This window comes from Trachemys scripta, chromosome 1, assembly GCF_013100865.1.
Source record: "Trachemys scripta elegans isolate TJP31775 chromosome 1, CAS_Tse_1.0, whole genome shotgun sequence".
NCBI lineage: Eukaryota > Metazoa > Chordata > Testudines > Emydidae > Trachemys > Trachemys scripta.
The window spans coordinates 250,125,019-250,152,979 of NC_048298.1; the positions used below are offsets into that span (position 1 = coordinate 250,125,019).

General features: G+C 40.4%; 1 protein-coding gene across 5 annotated transcripts in view; it reads right to left on the reverse strand.

The window, feature by feature from the left end:
* Positions 1-27,961, reverse strand: part of FARP1 (FERM, ARH/RhoGEF and pleckstrin domain protein 1) — a 337,576-nt gene that overhangs the window by 62,540 nt on the left and 247,075 nt on the right. For 2 of the 5 annotated variants that reach the window (XM_034758227.1, XM_034758228.1), the window contains exons 9-15: positions 27,147-27,242; positions 25,811-25,974; positions 22,230-22,298; positions 21,296-21,371; positions 19,638-19,878; positions 5,563-5,753; positions 670-759 (exon numbers count right to left, since the gene is read on the reverse strand). In XM_034758227.1, the coding sequence (XP_034614118.1) occupies positions 670-759; positions 5,563-5,753; positions 19,638-19,878; positions 21,296-21,371; positions 22,230-22,298; positions 25,811-25,974; positions 27,147-27,242 (927 nt within the window). The remainder of the gene's footprint in view (positions 1-669; positions 760-5,562; positions 5,754-19,637; positions 19,879-21,295; positions 21,372-22,229; positions 22,299-25,810; positions 25,975-27,146; positions 27,243-27,961) is intronic. The other 3 variants (XM_034758230.1, XM_034758229.1, XM_034758231.1) reach the window with 3 other exon arrangements.

Here is a 27,961-nt window from a genome sequence, read left to right on the forward strand (position 1 = left end):
TACCAGCACGCGAAACCTTAAATTAAAGTGAATAAATGAAGACTCGGCACACCACTTCTGAAAGGTTGCCTACCCCTGAGCTAGGCTGTTCTCAGAGGTGGCAGATGACAGAACAAGAAGAAATGGTCTCAAGATGCAGTGGGGGAGGTCTAGGTTGGATGTTAGGAAACACTATTTCACTAGGAGGGTGGTGAAGCACTGGAATGGGTTACCTAGGGAGGTGGTGGAATCTCCATCCTTAGTGATTTTTAAGGCCCGGCTTGAGAGAGCCTTGACTGGGATGATTTAGTTGGTGTTGGTGAACAGAAGGCAATAAAACGAGTCAAAAAAATAAATACAATTTCCTAGGTGAGCTACTCCTGTTTCAGGAGACTCCATTACAGATATTATCTGTGAGCTTCCAATCAAAGCCACAAGGTCTGAGCATATTTTCAATTCCTAGAAAGTTTTCACTGTACTTGTTACAGACTAGCCATACTGTAAATGTCTACCCTCTGCTTTTTGTGTAAATCTGAAATTCTGTCCTCACTGGAACAATACCCCTGTGCATAGCATAGGGGGCAGAAAATAAAACTATTGTAGAATAGCTAAAGAGTAAATGGGGCAAATAAAATACCACAGCTGACTCCAGCAGCATATGTTTCATGAGTAATACTAAAGTAAACATACCGATGTAATGACTTCGAGGTCCTTCAGGTAAGTTCGTTCTGTGGTCGATACTTCTTTAGCAATGAAGTAAGCTTTGTCAGTTGGAAATTTCTGTAAATTGCAAAAAATAAGTTTTGATCAGCTTTAGGGGGCCAAGTCTCCAGTAGAAAAGAAACTCTAGGCAACAATCACTAGGAGAATTACAAACTAGCGAGCCTTGCTTGTGCTTATTATGACTGCTTGCTGGAACTTCCCTGTGGAAAATCCCTTAAGAACATCCTTGCAAACAATAGCTGTCTAGGAGTTTGGAAAAGATTTCTTACTGCTATGGTTATTTGCAGGATCCAGTTATTTCTAGTATTGCTCTCAATTTAGTCCACATTTCTGGAGCAGGATGTATTTGAAGCTGAGATGACGACTTTTTTGGACAGTTAACAATTAGGATCAAACATAACAAACACCTTAATGAACAGACAGTGATCTATTCATCACACAATGTGTGTTCACTCTTCAATACACATCTCTTCACGTGATAAACATTTACTGCAGAATACTCTCCAAAATGCCCAAACTAGTTTTTCCAAAAGGGCGGAGTAGGTAGGGGATCAAAAGGGCTGGGAGAGAAAGGGCAAGTTATAGACTTCGAACTTCAGAAAAATCTCTCCTCCGTGTTTCATAAAAGGCAAATCTATCAATATCAATCTTACACTAGGGAGACATTTAGGTTAGAGCAGCAGTGACCAGCCTTTACAGCTTAAGGGTCCAACATCTTCTTTCAAAATGGTCAAGGAGACAATCAGTACTTTCAGAGAGATTCTCTGCCCTATTCTGCTTCCTCTGTGCTTCTCAAAGGGAAAGGAAGACATCCACAAATCCCTTGTTAATATGCTTCCATCCCTCCCGCTGTTGGTGTAGAGGACATGTCAGAGGCAGTGATGGACACTGGCTGGCATACACGAAGCTCTGGCTATCCCTAGCTGGTGTACCACTCCAAGGGAACCATTGCTGGCTGGCATAAGAGGGAGCAATCACTAGGCTGCTCAAACTGGGGCTGGGCACAGAATCAGGAAGATGTTTACTGGTGTTGGTTCTCAATGTCTCCTCCACTGCCCTGTATAGCTGAGTGTAGAAGTAGTCTTTTCCTAGACAATCCCCTAGGCTTAAGTAGAGCCAGCCAAGCCCCTATCTTGTTCTTCCTGAGACTCTCACAGGTCAGTCAGCAATGGAGCCACCAGAGTTATGCTACCAATGGGGTCTAGTCCATGACTAGGGCTCCTAGGCGCTAGAGTAATATGAATCACAACATACCACCACCTTCCCCTGCAATGCAACAGGCAGCCAGCAGGGGAGCTGCTATGCAGTTGCAGCAAGGAAGAAACAGCAGCTGCTCAGAACTGCTCCTGGCTAATACCAGACGTGCTCCTATAGCCCTAGGAGAAGCGGGGGGTGGAGGACATTGTGGAGGTGATGCCCTCTATCTCCTCACTATAGTAATGGGGCTGACTCAAACACTTCAGTTTAAAAACCATAGGATATGGCTCAGGGAGCACACATTTTCCATTCATAACACTGGTCTACAATTTTTGAGAACTCATCTGCTTCAGAGATAAAATGTGGACAGGGGGTTTGAGGGGAGGTGGATGGGAGTGAAACTTGCTGAATTAAGATAAGTGACTGTAAAACTGTTCTTGAGAATCATGACTTCAGGACATGTTATACAGCAGTGCCGATCTCAGGGAAGTTCTGTTTCAGAACATTAATACAAACAGAGTTAGAGCCAAAGTAAAATAGCTTAGTGAGTGTTGGATGTGTTAGCCTTTTAAACAAAGTTGCCCTTTTTAAGCCTGTTACACTGGTCTACAATTTTTGAGAAGTCGTCTGCTTCAGAGATTAAAATGTGCTATTTATTATGTATTTTGATGTGCTGAATTCAAATATGACAATTAAAACAACTGATTGGCTACTGTTTCTAAGATATTTAAGTTTTTACATTTGATGTCTATGTATATTGTGCAGATAGTAGAGTTTTAATCATAAATTGTAAACCTAGGTCTTTTCATGTGTTTATGGTTGCTTTACATGATAATATTTCACCTGTCCTGTTTATGTAACACTTTAAAAATCAGCAAAAGGGTTATATAAATAAAACTGATTATGAAACAAAAGGCAAAAAACTATTATGTACATAGTTTAGTCCTATTCAGTATCTACTCGGAGCTTCTTGGCTTGTCTCTTGTATTCATTAAATGGAGCATCTCTTGTCACTGTCCAGCAATAGTCTGCAAGCATTGATGGGCTCCATTTGCCCTGATAGCGTTTCTCCATTGTTAAAATGTCCTGGTGAAAATCACTCGCCGTGCTCGTCGCTCACTGCTCCGCAGTTCGGTGGAAAAAAATCTAGATGAGAGTGCAAAAAATGTATCTTTAGTGACATGTTGCAACCAAGGCTTTTGTATGCCTTGAGGAGGTTTTCCACCAACAACCTGTAGTTGTCTGCCTTGTTGTTTCAGAAAACATTTATTGCCACTAACTGGAAGGCTTTCCATGCCGTCTTTTCCTTGCCACGCAGTGCATGGTCAAATGCATCATCTCGAAGAAGTTCACGAATCTGAGGACCAACAAAGACACCTTCCTTTATCTTAGCTTCACTTAAGCTTGGAAATTTTCCAATGAGGTACTGGAAAGCTGCTTGTGTTTTGTCAATGGCCTGGACAAAGTTCTTCATCAGACCCAGCTTGATGTGTAAGGGTGGTAACAAAATCGTCCTTGATTCAACAAGTGGTGGATGCTGAAGACTTTTCTTCCCAGGCTCCAATGACTGTCGGAGCGGCCAATCTTTCTTGATGTAGCGGGAATCTCTTGCACGACTATCCCATTCGCAGAGAAAACAGCAGTACTTTGTGTATCCAGTCTGCAGACCAAGCAAGAGAGCAACAACCTTCAAATCGCCACAAAGCTGCCACTGATGTTGGTCATCGTTTATGCACCTCAAAAGTTGTTTGATGTTGTCATAGGTTTCCTTCATATGGACTGCATGACCAACTGGAATTGATGGCAAAACATTGCCATTATGCAGTAAAACAGCTTTAAGACTCGTCTTCAATGAATCAATGAACAGTCTCCACTCATCTGGATCGTGAATGATGTTGAGGGCTGCCATCACACCATCGATGTTGTTGCAGGCTACAAGATCATCTTCCATGAAGAAGAATGGGACACGATCCTTTTGACGGTCACGGAACATGGAAACCCTAACATCACCTGCCAGGAGATTCCACTGCTGTAGTCTGGAGCCCAACAGCTCTGCCTTACTCTTGGGTAGTTCCAAATCCCTGACAAGCTCATTCAGTTCACCTTGTGTTATGAGGTGTGGTTCAGAGGAGGAAGATGGGAGAAAATGTGGGTCCTGTGACATTGATGGTTCAGGACCAGAAGTTTCATCCTCTTCCTCTTCCTCGTCTGACTCGAGTGAGAATGATTCTGGTGCATCAGGAACCGGCAGTCCTTCTCCGTGGGGTACTGGGCATATAGCTGATGGAATGTTTGGGTAATGCACAGTCCACTTTTTCTTCTTTGACACACCTTTCCCAACTGGAGGCACCATGCAGAAGTAACAATTGCTGGTATGATCTGTTGGCTCTCTCCAAATCATTGGCACTGCAAAAGGCATAGATTTCCTTTTCCTGTTCAACCACTGGCGAAGATTTGTTGCATAAGGGTTGCAGCATATGTGTGGGGCCCACCTCTTGTCCTGATCTCCAATTTTGCAGCCAAAATAAAGGTGATAGGCTTTCTTAACCATAGCGGTTATACTGCACTTTTGTGATGCAAAAATCACTTCACCACAAACCTAGCAGAAGTTATCTGCACTGTTCACACAAGTACGAGGCATCTCTGCTCACTTTGGCTAAACAGAAACGTGTCCCTTTGCAAAATCAAACACGGACAAATAAGAGAGCACGACACTATGATTTCTAGAGCTGATATAGGGCAATTTGTTCAGCAGAGTGATGTAAGCTTCGTTATGATTACATCATCCATGACTTCTAGGAATAACATGATGCAATTCATATCATGGATGACGCAATACCAGCTTCAGATTGCATCATTCATTGTTTTGCCTAAAAAGCAAGTACTGTCCAAACCCAGTCATAGATTTATTCATAGATCCAGTCAAAGATGTATTTTAGTCATTTCTGGTTTAAATTGAGATCCCTTCCCTTTATAACTCACTTATCCCCCGCCATTCCCAAGTCAAGGGTCGTATATACTGACCCAATAGCATATCTTGAAAACTAGAGCCAATCAACAATTTTGAGCATCATTTTCGTTCTCAGTGACACAGAATTAGTAAAGGTTGACTACATTTATTTCAGAAGCATTTTGGCTGTAGAGCAGTGTAATCAAATACAATTTTTTTTTCTTAACACAGTCACCCTGGAGGGCTCAAGTTGGACACCCCCGCTTGTACTCTTAACATCACTTTGCTCTCTGAAGTTGAGCACTTTGTCAAAACAGACCATTAATACATTTCTTTAAAATGTGCTTGTAGGGTCAGAGCAAAAGGCCACTGAAATCAGTCACTGACTTAGATGGAACGTCGGATTAGGCCCTTAGAGCAGCAAATTCTTCTGTGGCTCACTTCTGTCCCATTGAAAGCAATGGGAGTTTTACCACTGGCTTCAAGAGGAGCACAATGAGGCTCTGGGATAGCTTGCAAGCTGTGGTTTGGTGCATCACATCACAAGACAAACAGCCCCTCTCTCAGACTAGTTGTTAGCTTTTTTGCAACCCAGCATAAAAAGATCTTTCCTTCTCTTGTAACAAATGAAGAGGGGATGGGAAAGTGTCAGGGATCTAGAGATGTCAGCCACATACCACATTTCCAGCAATCAAAACATCCAGGCGCAATACCTTTCTCCTGACCTCTTCCTCATCATCAGTCCTGATATACGATGGGTCATTCATCAATGGGCTGATCAGTGGAGAAGACTGTTTGGCATCAGGGCTCAAGTTTGGAGATAATGACATATTTGCCACCACTGGTGCTCCTTGAGAATTGATTGAGAGCTCTGAAAGGTGAGGGCTGCCAGTCAGAGAACCTGCTAAAGAAATGATACAATAAAAATGCAGTTAGTATGGGACGTCTCCAGGCAGCTAAAGATGACAGAATCTTAAACCACAGTGTGGAAATTATGCTAAAAAGGCACAAGATCCCAGATCCTTAGCTTGTGTAAATGGACGTAGTGTCACTGAAGTCAATGGAGCTGCAACCATTTATATCAGCTGAAGATCTGGCCCCGTGCTCATTTAGTTGCTAAAACTGGAAGAATTACAGCCATTATAAAACTAGAGAGCCAGGTACAAATAATTCAGTTGCATATGTTAATATTAAATATCAATTCATGATGAGCTCTTCACCATAGCATCCTACTCTATGGAAGAGAATGCGTAGAACAGATTAATGTTCTCAGTTTTACAGTTAGTTTAAAATACAAAGAACATCATAATAAATAAGCCAACCTATGGCTCCTGTTTTTCCTCCTACAACATAACTCCAAAATGCAAATGACCTAAAGTACTTCACTGGAAGCTGTGGGAAAGATATTAGAACAAGTATATCTAGAGGGAGTCTAGGAAAAACTAGGACTTTCTATGGCAGTATTGTACTATGCAAAGTCAATCACATCTAAAATGGAGGGAGAAAACTACTAGCTTCCCATTTCTACACACAGCAGAAGAACATGTATTATTATACCTTGTAGGGGTCATTCCAAGCTCCTTTGATTGTTTGGGATGGAAATGCTAGCATTACATTCGCACAAAAAGGTATTCTTTTTAACACACAAAGCATGACAATTTTAGTTGATCACAGCCATAAAGCCCCATTATATTTTGTATAGTAAAAAAATTATGACAGTAAATTATACTTCTGTAGGTTGAGATATACTAGTGTTGAAATTAGTGGTTTGTCTCTTGGAAGGCAGCCAGATTACTGACTGTGAAATGAAACAGCTTGCCAAAAAAACCCCAGCATCTTCCCAATTAAGCTGAAGATGTGCCATGAAAAGTCAAATCTGTTAAAAACTATGCTGCCATGAAATGTTTACAGCCCATATTGTTTAGTTTGGGCTTCATACCTTAAAAACTTCAATGGAGAAACTAACAAGCTATCGATTCCCATAGCTATGTTGACCAAAATGAAAGTAAATGCAAATGTTTGCATATCCATATATTTAAGGTGGCTTTTCACCATGAGCACTTTTCTGGAGTATATTATTTAACTATTAGTTCCCCTGTTACAACAACACAACTCAGACACTTCAATAAATAATGGCATCAATACATATAATTACGCCAGTAGGATGAGTGCAAAACATTTCGTGAAAGGGCTCAGGTTTATTGCTACACCGTACTTTTTTTTTTGCATCCCAGAAGTGTACATATTCATCTTAGTGTACAATGTTATTTGTTTAGATATCTATGGCAATTATGTACCCTATTATACAACAAAGACAAAGGAATATTTGCCTGAAATAAAAAGTTTTTATATTACTGTAACTAGCAAGAAAGAATTTACCCACAGTTCCACACTAAATCATTGCTCAGTGAAATCTGAGAGAAACGCCATAGATTGTTACACAACTGTCAATTTTATTGACACTAGTACACACCTGTATACAATTTTTTCAAAGGAAATGGAATTCATCATATAGTGAAACAGATTAGTAGTGAGGTTGTAGGTTTAAAGTACTAAACTATACTTTGTAAAAGACATAGGAAAAGTGATATCGCTTCTGACGTAAGAAAACAGAGAAATTCTGGCACTATGCCGGTCACACGACAGTGAATAGATCATGTGCACCTCTGTGAGAAAGCCTCAGGTGTTACATGGTAGAAATTGAACACCACCTCCTATGAGGCATAACTGAGGCCCTAACATTAATGTAGGGGAAAATCTATGTCAAACTCAATTTGACTGATGTGGTTCGAACTGTAAAATACCAGATGAAGGAATTAACTTAAAATGCTTCCCAGCTTAAGATGTGGGCGCTCATAGCTTGTAAGAGGTATCATTGTTAGTTTCCTCATGGAGCACAACATTTAGCATCTGCTCCATCAGTGAAAGACTTGCAGAAAAGATACTATTTATTTTAGACATTTGGTATTTTGCAGAAAAGTAAAATACTACATTCTCATTCAGGGGCTAATAGGAATATTAATGATGACCAAACAAATGCAAACACTACCACCGACACACAGGAGTGTATTTATGCTAATATTTTCCCATTTTACATGTTGAATGATAACTACAAGTTAAAACTAGCCCCAAGGGAGTGGTTATTACATGGAAGTGGCCCAAAACATTTAGTGATGCATTAACAGGTCTTGATTACTACAAATATAGTCTAAACACAAGAATACATTGGATTTTGCTTTTGTCAAAATAAATAATTGACTTGCTGTACTGTGATAAAGCAAACAGGCCAGGAAGAAATGAAAAGGAAGGTCCTCCCTGCTCAGGTTGTTGGGTGCTCTGGGCAGCATACTTCTCAATATTTGCAAGGTGAGCTTTTAGAAATTTGTATTTTGTAAATGAGGGACCATGTTAAATGCAATTATGCATGTGGGTCCTCTCTATCTTTTTATGGTGATTAGGTGTAAGTACCCTACATTAGTCATAGGGTCTTCTCTCAGCATCTCCTCTGCACTCTTATCATACAAGGCTAAATACAGATATGCTTTATTCATTGACTACAAAACAAGTCAACAGGAGCAGAAGTGAAAGGACCAACATTATTTAAATAATACAAAAATTGCTCATATCACATCCATTGAAGTTCTTTGATTAATGAAAATTTAGTTCTCTGTCAGCCACTTCATATCAATTATCAGAGATCAAGTGATGCTGGTTGGATCGCTAAAGCCAAAAGGTTACTATTAATTTTGCCAGTTGTTTGCTCATAATTTGGTGCATTTTTATTTACTTAGACTGGGCTTGGGCTCATTCATCACAGAACTATAGGGTCAGTCATCTAAGAGGGGGTGCATTAGGTTAATCAAGAACATTCCTGTGTTATCTAGGGCACAGTTAACATTACTAGCAGTCAATAAGGCCCCAGTTCAGGAGAGCATCCCTGTTCTGGATAGCACTTAAGCATGTGTTTAACTGCTGCTCTGGAAAGTGAAGAATTCAGCAAGTGCTTAAATTCTTTCCTGAATTAGGACCTAAGCAAGGTAGTGGCTGTTCAATGTAGGATTAACCACTCCAGCAACTAATGATAATGCTCGTTTCCTTTCAGAATTTTCATTGTATGTCAGAATATCCAGTCAAAGCCAAATACATCTGGGTTGCTTTCTTAGTTGCATTGAGCAAGCTTAGTCCGATTCATCTGACAAATGCTGGGGTGAGAGAAAGGATTTCAGAATGAAAATAAATATCAACTGAAAGAGAATGTGAATAACCAATGAGAGGATAAGAACATAAGAATGGCCATACTGTGTCAGACCAAAGGTCCATCCAGCCCAGTATCCTGTCTCCCGACAGTGGCCAATGCCAGGTGCCCCAGAGGGAGTGAACCGAACAGGTAATCCTGCCATCCATCTCCACCCTCTGACAAACAGAGGCTAGGGACACCATTCCTTACCCATTCTGGCTAGTAGCCATTAATGGACTTAACCTCCATGAATTTATCTAGTTCTCTTTTAAACCCTGTTATAGTCCTAGCCTTCACAACCTCCTCAGGCAAGGAGTTCCATAGGTTGACTGTGCGCTGTGTGAAGAAGAAGTTCCTTTTATTTGTTTTAAACCTGCTGCCCATTAATTTCATTTGGTGGCCCCTAGTTCTTATATTATGGGAACAAGTAAATAACTTTTCCTTATTCACTTTCTCCACACCACTCATGATTTTATATACCTCTATCATATCCCCCTTAGTCTCCTTTTTTCCAAACTGAAAAGTCCTAGCCTCTTTAATCTCTCCTAATATGGGACCCATTACAAAAGATACTAGGACTTTAAAGTCTCATGAAACATAAGGACAAGGTGGCATAATGAATTAATATATTTAACATACCTCAAACAACCGAGGTTAAAATACATCTTCCACGCACAAAGCAAAATGGAGCCATTGGTCACAATCAAGAACTTTGTGGATATGTTGCATGACCACTTCAGAACATACACAACTATCTGTTATTCTCCTCTTAGGAGAGGCCTATTGCTGGTATAGCAGGGGTATGGTATGACAGGTCAGAGCTGGAGTACATTACTGCTGGAGGAGTGGGAAAGGTTGCATACAGCACTTCGGTACAGTCAGGGCTCTTAGTGTCCTTTTCATGAGACCAGGTATAGTTAATTTAAAAAAAAAATAACCTACAAATATTCCTAAGCAGGGACATATGATAAGTATTTAGAAACACTCTCCCTCATGTGAACTCTTATTAAGGATGAAAGTCTCAGTCCTACTACTAGGGATTATAACTGTGCCTGGTCCCTGTGTGGGCACAATGGCTGGGTGGAGGGGTAGAAGACTTCTGTGCCAGTCTCCCCTTCCACATCTGCACAACAGCCACCTGCAAATCTGATCCTAGAGATTTAAATCTGTAGCAAGATATTTCACCCTAACATTGAAAGAACAGTGCAAAGTCGTCAACCAATGTTAGACAGTTGTGAGAGAGGCGGATGGGATTTAATACATCTTGAAGCCATTCTTCCCCCACTTCCCCTATCTCCTAAAATTGGCAAACAACAAGCTAATGCCAAATAGAGTTCTGCATCTATTTCAGCAACAAATGCAAATGCAACTCCCAGCCACTACATGTTTTCTGTTTGCATAGCAGAGAAAAGCAGCACTGGACTGGAATCTGGTTTGTGCTCCTCCTCTGTATAATACAGAAGATGTAAAATTATATGATATAAAGATGTAAAATACGGAAAAGACCAGTGGAAATGTTTTCTACTGAAAGGGATTTAAATTCAAAGCATTACTAGATAAACTTTGGAAAAGCTGCAACACAGACTCACCCACCCCCTCAAAAATAGTGATCAAAGTTACTTTATTTTTAAGGTTTATACTTTTTAATTACATAAAATGCATTCCAGTCAGAAAAATGACTGTCAACACATGTAACAATGTGGGATTCCATATTTACTCTCTCCTATGGCCTAATCTAAAACCCATTGAAGTTTAGTGGGAGTTTTTCCAGGGAGGTGGCGTGGGAGTATTTCCTAAATTCCAGGTGTGGATACAATCTGAAAACCAAGCTGTGTTCTCTCTGTCTCTTACATCATTGCCAGTAATGAAGATTCTCTAATCAGAATTTATCTGACAATTTTGTCACTGCTATAAAGGCAGAATGAAATCCAGCTCACTCTTCCATAGCTGTATTGGCTCTGTACTGCTAACCGTAGTAAAACTCTTTGGTCAGTAAAATAAAAGATAATACTTAGCACATGGGGAACAGATAGATTAAATAACATCTGTTTTGCATATTCACTTTTCTGACAACAACAGTGCTTTCAATTGGAATGGCATTAAATATGGCTAAAACTAAGTGTTCTAACTGTAGCAGCTACACAAGTTATGTTACTGCTGCTGAATTATCAAGACTTTGGATGAAGGGCCCATTTTGCTCTCATTAAGCCAAATAGCAAAACTCCCATTGACTTCAATGAAAGCAGGCTCAACAGCAATATGATTGCCAGTTTATTGGGCTTACCTTTCTCTTCTGATTAATAGTGCTTTTAAATAAAGTTTTTCACTTGGACACAGTTCCTTAGAATAAAGGTCTTGAGAACGCAGCTATGCATTAATCAGAGGTTCATCTGCAAACAACCCTGAACCTAATAGCAGTGAATTTGGAGAAGGAAAAAACAAAAGATCTTAGAAAGCAAGGTGATGTCACACATAGCCAAGAGCCTGCCTTGCTTTGAAAAATGAAGGAAATGGGAAGAAAAATTTGCTTCAATTTAACAGCTGCAAAATGTATGCCCACAAATAGTGTATCAAACCGAAAAAACAAGTTATCTCATATCAGGACAAAGCTCCAGCCAACAGCTCGACAGAACAGTTAAACCAGTGACAGTTTTACAGCAAGATACCAGTTAGAATGAGCAAAAGCCTTTGGTAGAGGTAACAAAAACAAAAAATAAACAAACAAACAAAATTAATACCATGCATACACATTTAAATGAGTTTGCCTTGACATGCTCATATAGTCATCGAGCTTGGTACTAGTTTAGCAGCCAGCAACCCCTCCAGTTGGTACAAGTCCATGCTTTATTGGTATACTGTAGTATTAGACAGTGGTGAGTGTGAAATCAGACAGTAACTGCTGCTGTTGGCCTACATCAGGGAATTCTCAAATCTTACAAACAAAGAATAAACATTACAAACTGGGGGAAATACAAAGTCATGAGACATTCCTCTTTCCTAACTTTTATCTTTCCATTTTTGCATAAAAGACAGAAATAGAACAATTTGTATAAAATTCCCTTCTTACACTTACATATAAAAAGATTAGTTTTAAAAATATGCATATGAAACAATACTAATAAATAGCTACCTACACATTCTAGTGCATCCACCCCATATAAGCTCATGCCACAGATACTGTCCATTTCAACAAGACATCTCCTCAAGACTGCAGTGATCCTGCTTAAAAGCAATTGCATATTGATTTGATCATTCTAAGTGCAGCCTTCATTAGAAAATGAAGGGCACACCAGTTCTGTGTGCTCTACAGGGCCCAAGTACTCACAGTGAAGGTCACTCCCCCCTACCCCCTTTTCTATTCTCTAATGTGGTGTGGTTTCTATTCTTGAAACCTCACAACCCAGGGATCTTGCATTGTCCAATTGTGAAATGAAGTGTATTCTTCGAGAACAGGATCACTGTAATAGAGGAAATAGGTATTCCCAGTACAAATAGGTATTTCTGCAGTAAAAGGACATTGAGACAGTGCCCCAAACAATGCAAGGAACAGAAGATACATCATGCTTTGAGAATAAAGACAGAACATTGAAAAGGCTTTTCCCCCCAGAGAGGTACATGCTGACAAAACAGTGCATAGAATGAAACAAAAAATGTTTCTCTTTAAACGTTATTAAACAAATGACAAAAATGAGAATGAAGTCCCCAGCAATTTTTGATTAAAAAAATGTTAATTTTGTCTATTAAAGACTTTATTTGAAAAGATACATATAGAAATCAGGAAAGGGTTGGATGAATGAAATACTGTCAAGCTTGTGAATTTTTGTTAGTGGTTCAAGTCAATTTCTCAGCAGGAAAGGTAAAAAATAAGGAATTCAGCTAATCAAAGATTTTAAGTGCTTACTGGAAAAGCAACAGGCTTTGAGCGCTAACATTCACTGAATAAGACAGACCTATCTTTGAGCTCTTCATAAATCATCACAGGCAAAATGACAATTGCTTTCTTTTTACAAACCAGATTTGAAGCATTTGAAAGGAAACTGCTAACCTGGTTTAACAAACCAGAAAGCTTTAGTCTTGTGAAAATATTCATGTGCCATCATCTCTTCATGTTCTATCAATGACAGCTTGAATATTACTAGTTCTAGAGCTAGCTTTTGCCAGTGTGAGCTTTGATATTTTTACTGTTCTTGGGGAATCAAGTATGTTTTTTTTTTAACCCTATTCTCCTCTAGAGCAAAACCACCATTTTTGAAGTATTTATTATCATGTCATATTTTTATGCACCTATGTTTTCCTTCTTTTAGTGTAATAACAATCACCTTATTTACATTTGTACTTGTTGAAAACACACCCATGAACACCCAGCTCAGCTAGGCCCAAAGGGCTTCTCAAACTTCATAAAATTTGAAAGAAAGTGCTGACTGCTTTTAATAAAAAAAAATAATAAAAAAACACGCCCCCCCACGCACATACTTAATCCCACATGGTTTACAGAGGAAAACACAGGAATGGCCTAGGGAATAAAAACACACTCCTAAGAATTACTTTGTAACTAATCTCAGTGAAACTGCATGTATATCATGCCTTTGATTTTTAATCAGAAATTCCACTTTTAAAACCAGTATCAATGGCACAGTATAGCCCTGCTGTAGGAAAGGAGATTGCAGATGCCTTTGTTCATGGACCATGGAGTGTACAGCAGACCCAGTGTCTCTTATAAATTAGTAAACAATGTTTGCCTGCCTCTAGGTATATTTCATCGACTTTAGAAGCACATACTTTATTGAAATAGTGTAGGCAACATTTATAATATATGGAGATATATCTATCGCATAGACCTAGAAGGGACCCTGAAAGGTCATTGAGTCCAGCCCCGTGCCTTCACTAGCAAGACCAAGTACTGATTTTTGCCCCAGATCCCTAAGTGGCCCCCTCAAGGGCTGAACTCACAACCCTGGGTTTAGCAGGCCAATGCTCAAACCACTGAGCTATCCCTCCCCCCTAATTGGTTTAAATTCCTAATCAGTATTTCCTTCCCTTCCAGACTAAAGACAGCTTAGGCAAAATTCTTACCTGAGGTAACTTCATTAAAGTCAATGGAGTTACTAACTCCAGGAACGATTTCAGTCCCATATCTATTTGTGAGAAAAAACAGAGTTGTCTACTTCACTCCTGGTTCCAGGAGCTGCAATGCCTTAAGCCATTTGCAATGAGAAATCCAAAACGCTACCATCATTAAGGTTAAGATTTTGTCACGGTTATTTTTAGTAAAAGTCACGGACAGGTCGCGGGCAATAAACAAAAACTCATGGAGGCCTGTGACCTGTCTGTGACTTTTGCTAAAAATAATGGGGGTGCCCTGACTGAAGCCCAAGCAGGGGAAGAGAGCCTGAGCCCCTCTGCAGGGAGGGGTGTGTCCAGCACCCACCACCAGCAGAGGCTGACAGCTCTGCCCCCCCGTGACTGAGAGCTCTGGCCCCACCACACTAGCGCTGAAGTGGAACTTGTCACAGAGGTCTCTGAAAGTTAAGGAATCTGTGACTTTCATGACTTTGTGACATAATCTTATCCTTAACCATCATCAAGTAAGTGAAACCAATAGAGACGGGCCATGTTCTTCCGTTACTTATGCACCAACAATTTTTGATAATAACTACTTTTAATTAGAGAAGGGTATTTTACAAACTTTTTATTTTTTGTCCTACGAGATCCCATTTCTGCAATGTACAAAATTGCACACACATCAAGGACTTTTCCAGACTCTTAGAGCCTGGGAGAGAAATGCATTAAGGGAAACAGAAGGTGCATAAAGAAATTATATTCTTTGAAAAGAGGAAATATCGGAAAACTAGAGGTGACACTGGGCACCTTTAATTTGTATACATTTGAGCACAGAACCTACTTCCCTCACATTCATTCCTCATTTCAATCAGTAACTACAATCTTACTGGTTTAAGTGGGACTTGTCTAGTACATAGGCCTTTGCCTGGTCCTCTACACAGGGGTAAGTGTCACCCACTATGATTACTACATATGAGCATCCAGGGAACAATGGAAATAGTAACTGATTTTCTTCATTAAGAATAAATTTACTTTGTTGTGAAATCATTTTTAGATATCACTATGATGCCCCAGAGTTATTCAATCATGGCTTTTAAAATAGCAGGTCAGTCTTGCTACTGACAGAAAGGGCTATATAAGAGCTAAGTATTATTAGTATTATTATTACTTGTTGAAAACAATTTATTAATCAGATTTTACCCTTTTCTTCTGCTGAAGGATTGTCTTTTAAAGGGTCACAATGTGCAATAATTGGTTATGGAAATGGAGAAAGCTTTTCCAATAAATAGTTAGTGGATAGCTATGTATGGTCAAGTCTTTAGAGCAATAGACTAGTAGACAGAACTCCATTCTATTCCCAACTCTGCCACTGTCTCTGAGTCCCTCTATTCACAATGACTCACTGGGTAAATCACTAAAGTCTCTCTGTGCTTCAGTTTCCCCATCTAATATTCACGGGGGTGTCCCGAGGCTTAATTAATTATTGTGAATAAAGATGAAAGGTACAGAAGTGTGAACTGTAAGTATTATGGTATCATGAGTAATTTAGATAGGTGACATCCCAGAACCCACTGAAAAAGGTGTGAAGTATTAAACCATTTATTGTGACTACAAGCAACACGTACAATGGCATTAGGTCAGAGGTATACTCACAGAGCCCATAGCTGACTTGCAGATTAATCAGCATCTCACATGGTTGATATTGACCATTTTGTTTCTTAACTTTTGCATTTTGGGAGAAGAACAAGAGTTTATACCAGTTTACTTGCAATCTTCAGCCTCTTTCCCTCTCCCAACCTACTATTCTTTTCCCTCAGGGTCCCTTTTCATTGGTTCCACAGAAACCATCGACAGCTAAATTTAGATGGACCTGGTTTTATATCATAATATTCACTTGGACACAGCTCTGTTTAAATTCCTGGCAAATCCCCAGATATAAGCTGCGTGTTTGAGGGAAAAATTTGGCCCATACACAGTTTTTAATTAAATGCTTGTCTAATGTTATTAAACTGCATTTCAGTGGCATATAGATGACTACCGCAGAGTGATTCATTTTAAATTAAACGATTGCCTATGGAATTAATTAAAGCTATTTCTGCAAACTGAAGTAATTCTTAGTGTACATTTAAAAAAAACCTAAATACATAGTACTGTCAGATAAAAGGAAACTGTTGAAGAGAAATTTTGTACTCCATGTTGTTTGGAACAATATAAAAAGGAAAAGGTGAAGAAAAATACATTTCATTAGCTATGGCCTCTCTCTTAAGCTGTCAATATTTCCAGACTACTAGGGTTACTTTCACAACGATGATGTAAAATAACATATCCATTTTCTTTGTAGAAATGTCAAGATAGTAAAAATGGCCATTAAAGTAGTATTTGTTTGAGGACAGAAAATAGCGTATGTGTAGTCAACATTACCTGTAAGATCTGATTTTTGCTTACTTCCAAACATGAAATCTAGTAACTTTTTATAAATATGGAAACTGATTGCAACTCCATCTTGGGAATTCATTACTTGATCTTTAGATATATGGCTATCAAAGCAACTAATGCATGTCCAATTTGCTATTACTCTACTGTATAGTAGAAAATAGTACAAATGCCAACAAAAGATTCATATGCACACACTATCCACACTGACAATTTTCTACAATGGACTTCATTTACCTACATTACATCTTAAATACACAAAAGTTGAAGGCAGTCAATTTACAGCTATTCTAAGTCCAAAATAGAGACAACTTTCTTTAAGAATGATATACAAGCAAGCTTTTCCCTCAGTATAATCAGTCTGCAGTTTCTAGATTCATATCTTTAACCACACAGCCACAGGAATCATCACTCCATGCCACTTGCCATTATAACATCACTGTCTAAATAAATGCTTCAACTTCATTTATGTCTAAAGCCAAGGTATCTATTACTAAAAGAGGAACCAATAAACTAAGGAATCTGGAAAGATTAAAACTCCTTATTTACAAGGCTACAGTCTACTGAAATAAAAGGTGAAATAAGTTTCTAAACTATTGTAAATTGATGTTAAAATATCCTTCACTCATATTAACCACTTGTTACAATGTGTTTTGATCAAGGCATTAGAAAAATTATAAAAACTTTTCCTATTTTCCTTGTTTTATAAAAATTAACTAACAAGATTCTGAAATTAACTGCCTAGATTAAAAAAATCTTGTCTTATCACTAATCACGTGGGTACATAAATGTTTGTGACTCACACAGTTCAGCTGAAACTTCTGTTCATTGTTCAGTTCTGCCAAACTAAATTTATGTATTTCCCCCCCCCCCCCGAACATTTAATGATAAAAGTAAGGCTAATGTTTTAATCTGTGAAATGAAAGTTTTCACAGACTTATCCTCTCTCTGTAGCACACAACAAATGCTGCTATTCTATGTACAGTACAACACATTTGAAGGCAGTCAGTCTGGTGGGGAGCTGGCTCCATGAAGATAAAATTTCTTGATCCCTAACACACAATAAAAATTTGATAAGAGGCATTACCATACATTGGCGGTACTACAAATAATTAAACTACCACAAAATAACTAGATCCTGCTCAGATGAACGTTTGTTTCCTGCTCACAGAAAAAAAACTTTGATATTGCTGTGTATCGTGACGCCAATAAAATAAAGAGAAGGAAAAATGCAAACAATAGTACTGCAAATACGCTTTGTAACACAGAGTGAAGGAAGTGGTTGCTATCTTTCAGAAAAGGCAATCTGTGCTACTCTTAATCAGCACCACTTTCATCTAATATTCTTCACTTAAATCATCTCTTTAGTCTCTTTCTCTGTCTTTCAGGAGGAGGAGGAGGAGGAGGAGGAATTCTAGAGTCTTTGTCTCCAGATATGACAAACTGTATAATCCACTAAAAAAAAAAAAAAAAAAAAAAAAAAAAGCTGCAACAGTTCCTGTACATGGATAATTTGTACCCTTACCTCAGCAATTCAAATGTGTTAGAAGATCAGCAAAACAAAGTAATTCTTGCTATAAAAAGAATTAATTAATCTTGTTCAAGGTTTCACTAAGACTTGATTCTGAATATCAAGTTTCCTGCATTTGACTGTAAATTAAACGTCATCCCTAACCCTACGAGGCACTGAAGAGCAGCTCTCCTTATGTGAGAGAAAAAAAAATCATTTGACTCAAATAAAAGAGCACAATGCGCCTACTGCGATTTCATTTATATTTTTCCAAAATGAACAGTTAATTGTCACAGAAACCACCATACCTACCTACATGTGACTTAATATAAGGAACAGTCAAGTGTATATTGTCTATCTACCTATTCTTATTACTACACCTCTTGCATCTCCTCCCTCCTTCTAAACAGCATGCTTAGTGTATTTGTACAAAATACTTGTCATCAGCCCCCAGAAGACCAAATCACTCTCACAAGTAACCACCGTATAAATGGTCTCAGTCTACAACTGGAACTCAGGCTCAGGTTCCTAGCAGCTAAAGACATGCACACTGTCTTCATCACCAAGACCAACAGACACATCTTCCTCTACCTCTTCATCTAGCTGAAGGCTGCCAAAGGAGTACTTATTCCTAGGTATAGGAGAGGAGCTCAGCACTATGGGATTTCCAAACACAAGAGGGTGAGTAAATGGGTTAACGATTTCTGAGTCTGAATCACTAGACTCTGTTCCACTGCTGGTGGAGCCCTCCATCATTTGGATGGCGGCCATGTGATCCATCATGCCACTGGCATATAAAGACTGCATGACTGGACTCTGCTTTGACTGTCCAGTACCTGACACCCCATTTGCCATAATTTTGCCTTCTAAAGGAACCGTTTTAACAAACCCCCCTTTACAATGTCTCTCTGATCTGTATTCCTGACCTGGCGTTGAGGACACCTGGCTCAGGATAAATGGGTCGGTTTCTGACTTGTTTCGGGCATTTTGAATTTTTTGCAAACGAGGCCTTTGCAAACCTGGAGAACATTTGCCATACCCAGGGCAGCTACAGGCATGAATATCTTCCTCATCACTCCTAGCCCTGCACTCATAGCCATTTTCTGAGACGTAGCCTTGAGAGCCAGTTCTATTCAAACTCATGTTAGGACTTGACCCTTTGCTACTGGGTGGCAGTGGAGTGGCCAATGGACTACGGCTGTCAGGGCCCCTAAACAGTTCGTCAACCAGTGAGCTGTGCCTTGGCATTCTGGGGCTCCCACCACCATAAAAGGACATATTAGCTGGGTTATCATCAATAGACTCTCCAGTGTCATGTTGGGAAGTTTTTATAGAGCCTGAGGAATCCCTATATCTAGTTCTATTACGATTTTCATCTCTACCGAGAATATAGGCACCACTGGTCAAATCACCCTCATAATTGTCATTTGTTTGGGAATGTGACCAGGTTATTTGTCCTCTGAGAAGGTCATACTCGCTATCTACATCACTGCAGTCAATAAAAGGAATTGAGGTGCTGCTGCCACGAGCAGCCCTGGATGCTGGACCTGTGCTTGGTTGTTGCGACTGAGATCTATTCTTCTGTGTCCTATCCTTAACGACCTCCTTTTCTTCCTCCATTGTCACCATCACCACTCCATCCACCTTTCCACCTTCCTTAGGGCTCTTCTTCAGGGAAGGGCTCCTGCGCTGTCCAACATCTTCCGTTGAAGCTTTCAGTTCCTTCCCTTGCCAGCAGCTCTGCACCACTGGGGAATCTGCATCATCTCCAAATGTAAAGCTACAGCTCTGGAAAGAGAAAGACAGAAGAGAAAAAACAAGAGGGGAGATCATTAAGGAAAAATCTCAGTGTCTGCTAACAGCAAGAGCACCAAAGTCATGCCCAGTAACTTATCGATCCCATGTAGGACTCTCCTGACAACAGAGTTGGTAACTCATACTTTAAAAAACATGGAAGCCTCCAAGGATGAAGAGTAGCTGATGGACCAGGAAAGAACATGAGCTAAGCATTGGCAAAAAAGGAAATAAATGTGCAAAAAGTTCTATAGATTATTGCAATTTATGATGATACAACACATATGGGCAATAACCAGCATTGTACAAACACCAACATGCCTGCACTACTTAAAAGAAGCTAGACTGGCAAAGGAGATGAATATCAAAAATGGTAAATTCAGTGCAGCCCAATTGCATACAAGAACAAAACTCCCAGAGTAGGTTCATGGGCAACCCCACATTCAACCGGTGGAGTCCCTACCACTAGTCAAAGGACTGTCTTCATTCCACACAAGCATGCCAGTACACATCCAGTGCTTTGCTCCCTCTGTCTAATCTGGTGTTAAAAATATTAAGCTATCTTTTGAATGGACTACACATTGTACCTTCCCTGAGTTCACTAGAACAGCTTGCAATGATGGTATGATTCTATAGGTAACCAACACAAATTACTAAGGCAAGCCAAAGGTTGTGCAGGTAGAAGTTTGCGGGCCACTTTAAATATATTAACCAGGCAACTTGCAGCTGCCACTTCTGCTTTGAACAGCAGCCATTCACAGTTAATAGAAACAGAACTAATGCTTGTGATCTACCAAAGATAATAATGTAAGAATTCTTAACTGAAATTCCTCTCAGGTCAACACAACAGAACTTCTTGTCAAGGACAAATGAAATTCCACTATCACTGACCTCTGGAAAAAACTCATTCTTTCACTCAGGGCAACCACGAGCAGAAATCTCGGAACCTGACAAGGGTTCCTCACTTTTTTGGCAACTGTATCAGTTCACCAGGCTGAGAGCTCGACTGTGCCAGGTAGTCCCTACTACTTGCGCCTTCCCATCCTTATTGTGCATTTTAAGCCACCGTGGGGATAAGGCTGCTCCAAACCCATGCTCTGTAGACCTTTAGTCTTGCTGTATTGTACGTTAATGTGCTCAGAACTGAATGGCAAATGGGCAGTAGACGCACACAATGGACCAGCCATGATAGGGAATGGGAATTAGATCCCGAGTTACAAAATGCTGAAGTATTAGAATGGATAGACCTACCAGTGATTTGGAATCACTGTATCAAGGTATTTGAATCTTTAAAGTAGGTTAGATATAAGAAAAAGAATGCCCATGTAGTTTTAAATTATACTCCCCTAAATAGTGATTCAACTGGAAATGCTTAAAGCAAATCATATTGGGTTTCATCAACATTACTGACTTGTTTTGGCACCTCTGAATGCTGTTCTGAAGGTTGTGTAGTCAGACTCCTGATGGAACGAATCTTGCTGTGTTTCCTGAGAGAAATCACATTAAGAAGTTAAAGCCATATAATTTTTTTCATAAATAATCAGCAGCAGTCACTTCCTTAAGAAACAAAAGCACCAAACGGCAGCTTTATAAATGTTTGTCTTGAAACGGATTCACATTCTTTCTTTTTGTAAAATTTAAATAGAGAATGTTTTATATAAACACCATAAAAGAGAATGTAGGGCACTGAAGCAGAAATCTCCCATTGCCGGAACATGAGTCATAACACAAACTGTTGCCAGGTTCATTGTACATTTCAGCAGTGACTTTAAACTCGCCATGACTCAGAATAATTCAAAGAGAATTGGCACTACCAAGTTAGAAGCCTTCCCCTGACAGCTTTCAATTAACAACCACTGGTTAGTTGTGCCAATTTATGTTACTTATCCCCCTAATCTTCGAGAGTACGTTATTATTAAAAAAATCGAATCCTTTTCTATTTATGCAGATTAATCACATCCCACACTAAAGGGTCTGATATTCAATGAGTCTGAGGGGAAGTTATCTGCCAGTGGGATATTCAATGCTGAAAAGTATCCAGCCTATTAATTGAGTTACAAGCTCATAGCAACTGCAGCAATTTGATCCAAGTTTCACAGGGCTGACTGGAGGCTGGTTTGGCCCCTAGTTTAATTTAGAGAAACCTCAGGGTTGCTCTAACTTATGCCTGATGGTAACCAATCCCTAGGGGCCATTATGCCAGTGACGGTTTGCTGAAGCAACGTAAAGGGGACTTTGCATAGGCCAGAGTCAGGGCCCAGCAGTATAATTAACTGATAAGCACTAATGGTCCCAAATTCAAGAGCATTAAAAAAATAAGACCAGCTCAGTAATCTCTCTCTCACCTTTCAAACTGCACTTTCTTGTGTCCTCCTTCTTTAACATAGTCAAGAACCTGCTTCTGAGTCCGGCCACTGTAACAAAACCACACTTAAGCCACCAATCTAAGGTATTACATTTGTTAACCTTCAATACAAATAATGAAAGCAGATTTATTATGTAACTTTTCATTTCCATGGCATAAAGTGATGTACCATCTTTTGCATCATAAATGCACATTGGTCTGCAGGGAGTTTGATTTAACCATATAGTCAGTGATAAGCTGCTTCATGCAGTCCATATTTGCATTCAATCACCCACCTACCAACCTTGGGGGTGAACCTAAGAAGCCAGGCATGCCAGAGTGCAGTTTTAGATACTGTAGCCTATGAACTCATAGTAAACCACATACACAACTATTTCTACTAGAAGCATTAACTCACATTTCACAATAAGAATGCAATGGATCTCATTGTACATACATGGATAAAATGTCACTTGCATTTTTTGCCAGGAAAATACTTTTAGACAGATAAAATACAGACCATTTTACCACTGTCTAAATTCAACTGTGCCCCTTTATGCTGAATCATGTTACTGGGAAGTCACCAAAGATAAAGGCAAGAAAGAGAGATTTCAACTCTCCTCTTATGAAAATATGTATCTGAATAATTTCTGCAAGTTAAATTTCAGTCTTATCTCTATTAACTGGTGTCAATAAACATTGGTACTGAATGGAGAATAGTGGAAATACATTTCAGGATTAAATTGTTGACCTTAAAGACATTTAACTATAGGTATAAACATTTTCTGCCGATTCAGCCTTAGATGGATCTCAAACCTTGCTCTTATATTCCATGAAAAAGGAGCCACTGCCAATCATTTATATGGTGTATGGATATGAATACGAGAAGAAAAAGAAAGCAATAGCATTTGCACTCAGTTAGAAATGCATATCCTACACCCTGGAGAATGTCCAGTGAGGAACAAAAAATCTCCATACCTGTTAAGACCTGTCAATTGGACAAACTATAGCAAGGCCTATTGCAACAATGAAGATCAATACTTCTCCTAGAATGAACTCAGCAGAGATCACAGTGAGAGACATGAAAACAGCATACGGCTCCACTCCAAACTATGTGCATGTTTAATCAAGTATGTTAAGAATGTCTACAATTTTTTCATTTACTCTGGCAGTAATTAAATCCAACAATTTAGACTGCAGTTTCTGTCTCCCCCACGAAGACCTCCAGGTCCTTCCATGTCACCTACTTTATTTTTCAGATCCAGAAAAGAAAGTTGGAAGAGGCAGGAGAGGACATATCAACATGACTACATACCTCTATGAGTCAACTGGTGTCTCTGATTTGGTAGCATTTTGAATTCGCTTTGCAAAGGTGTAAATGACCTAACAAGATACAGTTAGTGGCAAATCAGGCCTGATAGGAGTCAAACGGCATTACATGGGAGATGCTGCAAAGAGTCCATCCAGCAGTGTACATAAGCAGCAGTGACATATCAGCATTTTTGTACACCGAGGCCTCGAGGGCACTAAAAAAGATTTGCCAGTACAGCTATACAGATGTATAGCTATACTAGTAAACCCTCCTAGTGTACATGCAGCTTATACCTACAAAAAAGAGTTTTTTGCCAGTATACCTTATACCAGTTCCCTGAATGAAATAAGCTATACTGGTAAAAGGACTTTACACTGGAATAGCTACATTTATGCGAGGGGTTTGCTGGTATAAAAATTATTTTTAAAAAATTACTACACCAGCAAAGTTTTACGTGTAGACCTGGTCTGAGGGTGAATTCCTGTCTCTGTTAGTCCCCTTATAGGCATGAAGGGTCCAGAATGCAGAGGAAACACTGGATTTAAACAGCATAGGGGTGCATTTGTCAGACTGTAGGGAGGCCAGGCAAGGAAAATCTACTCCTCTCGTGATCTACAGAGCAGAACTCTCTCCCTGGGAGCATGAAGGGATCATCTGTTGACAAATCACAGGAGGTGGGACTAGTGGGCCTGTTTGGTGCATAGATGGATTGTGGGGGTTGGGTTGGGGTGGAGCAAGTGCAATGGAGACAACTGGCTTCTTTTCACCATACTTTTAGCAGTGTTCCCTCTAATTCAGTGGTTCTCAAACTTTTGTACTGGTGACCCCTTTCACATAGAAAGCCTCTGAATGTGACCCCCCCAATAAATTAAAAAAAACTTTTAAATATATTTAACACCATTATAAATGCTGGAGGCAAAGCGGGGTTTTGAGTGGAGGCTGATAGCTCGTGACCCCCCACGTAATAACCTCGCGACCCTCTGAGAGGTCCCGATCCCGTTTGAGAACCCCTGCTCTAATTTTTCCCACAAATGTGTGGAATGAATTTTATTATGTGCACCAATATGGAGGTGATTTGTGACACATCACCTTCGTATTGGTGCACATAACAAAATTCATGTGGTGGGGGTGGGGCTGAGGGGTTTTGGAGTGTGGGAGGGGGCTCAGGGCTGGGGCAGAGGGTGCGGGCTCTGGGGTGGGGCCGAGGATGAGGAGTTCAGGGCTGGGACAGAGGATTGGGGTGTGTGTGGGGGTGAGGGATGTGGCTGGGGGTGCAGGCTCTGGGGTGGGGCCAGGGATGAGGGGTTCAGAAGGATGCTCTGGGGCTATGGCAGGGAGAGAGAAGGCTCCCCCACAGCTCTCTCTCCACACAGCAACTGGGCTGGGGGAAAGAGGCGCTTCTCCCCGCCGTGGCAGCTCTGGGGCTGGGGTCGTGGGATAGGTGCCGTTCCCCCGTCCACGGCAGGTCCAGGCTGGGGCTGAGTTGGGGTCAGGGGAGGGGAGGGGTGCCCCAGCCGTGGCAGGTACGGGCTGGGTTCTGGCCACCTCCCCCCCCGCCAGCTGCAGCAGGTCCGGGGCTCAGTTGGGGCCGGGGAAGGGGGGCCCTCATAGGTGCTGACTCTGTGGGTGCTCCAGGGCTGGAGCACACACAGAGAAAAATTAGCAGGTGCTAGCAGCCAAGCTTCCCCCACCCCCAGTGCTTCTGACTTGCCGGCAGCCCCTCTGACTTACTCTTCCCCCTCCCTCCCAGCACCTCCCACACGCCGCGAACAGCTATTTTGTGGCATGTAGGAAGCTCCTGGGGGCGGGGGGGAGGGGAAGGAGAGGAACGGGGAAGAGGCAGGATGGGGGCGGGAAGAGGCGGGGACTTGGGGGAAGGGATGGAGTGGGGACGGAGCCTGGGACCGGTCCAGCATTCCCTGGCTAGAGGGGAAGTTGACGCCTATGGTGTGCCCCTTTCCCGGCCATGGCAGGGTGGGCTCCCTGAGCGCCTGTGCGATGCTAAATAGGCTGCCGTGTGGCAGCACAGCTTACAGGGAATTTAGCCCTTTAGTAGCAACTTTCCATCAGCTACTGTAAGGGGAATTTAGGCTTTTATTCCAGTTTCCCATGCATTACTCTGGTTGAAAGGTGGGTTAGCAATCATAAAGCAGCAGTTTGCAACACCCAAGAGAAAAACATTAAAGATCTAGGATTAAAATAAGGACAATGTGATTTCAATGGGGGAGAGGAACAACAGCATGAGACAGAAAGGGGAAAATAGGTCTTACCTGAACCTAAATGATGAACCTCTAGTAAAAAGAACAGGTTTAGGCTTTGGTTTGGGCTCCTCAAAGAGTCTGAAAAAGGCATGGTGTTCTACACAGATCTTCCAGAAAGACTTGCAAAAATCCCGACTGGCCATCAGGAATTCCAAGGTGTCCTGGAATGAATTCTAAAAGATATAATAGCATTATTTACATGAGTGAGCAAATGAGAGAGCAACGCACTGGACATATACATCGATACACTGATGCTATGCTACAAATTCTCTCTCCTGACTCACCGGCCTCCTGACCCAAGGAGCCCTCCCATTCATCCCAAGAACCTCCTACATACTCTTAGCAGGACTAACAAAGAGCAATTCCCCAGAATTTTTCCCGTTGTCTCATGTAACAGACCTATTACAAGGCTCCTCAAATTATTTTAAGAATGCAATATACTAAATCAGAATAACCTGTGTCTTCTCCTCATTCTAGTTTATATCTCCAGCCACTGACACTTTACCATCCAGCCAGGAAAGAACCAATGGATTTTGCTGAATGGCAGCAGCATCCATATTTCTTTGAAGCACAGTGCTGGAGTAAGACATACATGTATAAACTGCAGTAACTTTTCTGAACTGTCATTTTAAAAGGAATGTCTTGTGGGAAGCCCTTCAACTAGTTTAACGCGCCCTTTCCCTTTCCTGAGAAGCATTTACTCATTTCTGCTTCCCTACTCCTGCTTTAAATCTTTTCATTTGATTTGATACCAGCCTCAGAACATTTGTATTGTGCATTATTACAATACAAGCAACAGGCTATATCTCAGAACTAAGAGTCCCATCGGTCAGAATTATAGCTTGGGAATGGGGATCTGCTGACCATTCCCAGTACCACGGCAAAAGCACTCCATCTTAGGAAGATGAAGATCACAACTGCACACCACAGCAGAGGTGCATATTCCCATAATTAAATATCACTAACTCATCAATCTGAGGTTAATTATTAAGAGTGTGCACTACACTGAGTTCACCAGCTTTAACAGGAAGCCTCACCTACTCAGCATGGCATTGAGACAAATATTTTAGTACATGGAGCCACAGCCATGGAAATACTTGATATCTTTCATGGACGTTCAGTTCTTAGCTTCTCTGCTGAGTCTGCCCAACGTGGATGTCAATTTTAAGACGGACACGAGAGAAAACGTTATCAAAGCACTAGCCCCAGAAATAAGTGTAAATGACCAATTAAAAAAAATCCCATTGATTACAACCCAGGCAACTCAAACATCTATTTTATCTGCTTCTAGGAATTTACCAGAGAACCTCTCCTCAAATTTCTTTGAAGAATATCAAGGACTTACATTCACATCAGGCCGTAGCTTGATAAGAAAACGCTTCCTCTTGAAGCTCAGCTTTCGAACCTTAGCCCAGTTGAAGGCATTGATCTTGGTGTGACCCTAAAGATGACAAGCCAAGTGAAGTCATGTTATAGATTAAAGGACGAGTTTAAGTATTCCAAGCATGTATCTGTAAGGCAAATTTGACAGCTATCAAAAGTACTTTTGCATAATCACTGTTTAAAATGTATTTGCTTGTAATGGTGCTATTACTAGTTGTTTAGGCTCCAATCCTATAAACACTAACACATATTCCCAATTTAAGAACATGAGTAATTCCACTGAACCCAAGTACTTAAAGTTAAGAACATCTGTAAACGATTACAGGATTGGGTGCCTTATATTGCAGTAGTGCCTACATACCCCACGAGGATCAGTGTCCCCAGGTCGGCCCAGTCTGCCCAGATGATGTTACAGTACAATCTTATTAAATGTTTTACTATGAGTTATCAGAGAATTTTAAAAACTACTCCATTCCTCACACACTACAGAAACTTCCAAACTCTATTTTTATCTGATCAGTAAAATCAGCATCCCTTTAAATATCTCCTCTTTCTGGAAAAAAAAATGCAGAAGTAAGCAGTGGCAGTATTAATCGTTAACATATAGTCATAGAAGTAAAAGGAAAATATATAAATTACTTGACAGTGTTTATTTGATGAGCCAAAAAATGCCTTTTAACCGTGCTCAGGAGCCATATGTCAGGAGTTATGAGTCATGCAACGAAAGGCTTTGTGTATGTTCACAATCAGATTGCACCATTTGAGCAGAACGTTGTT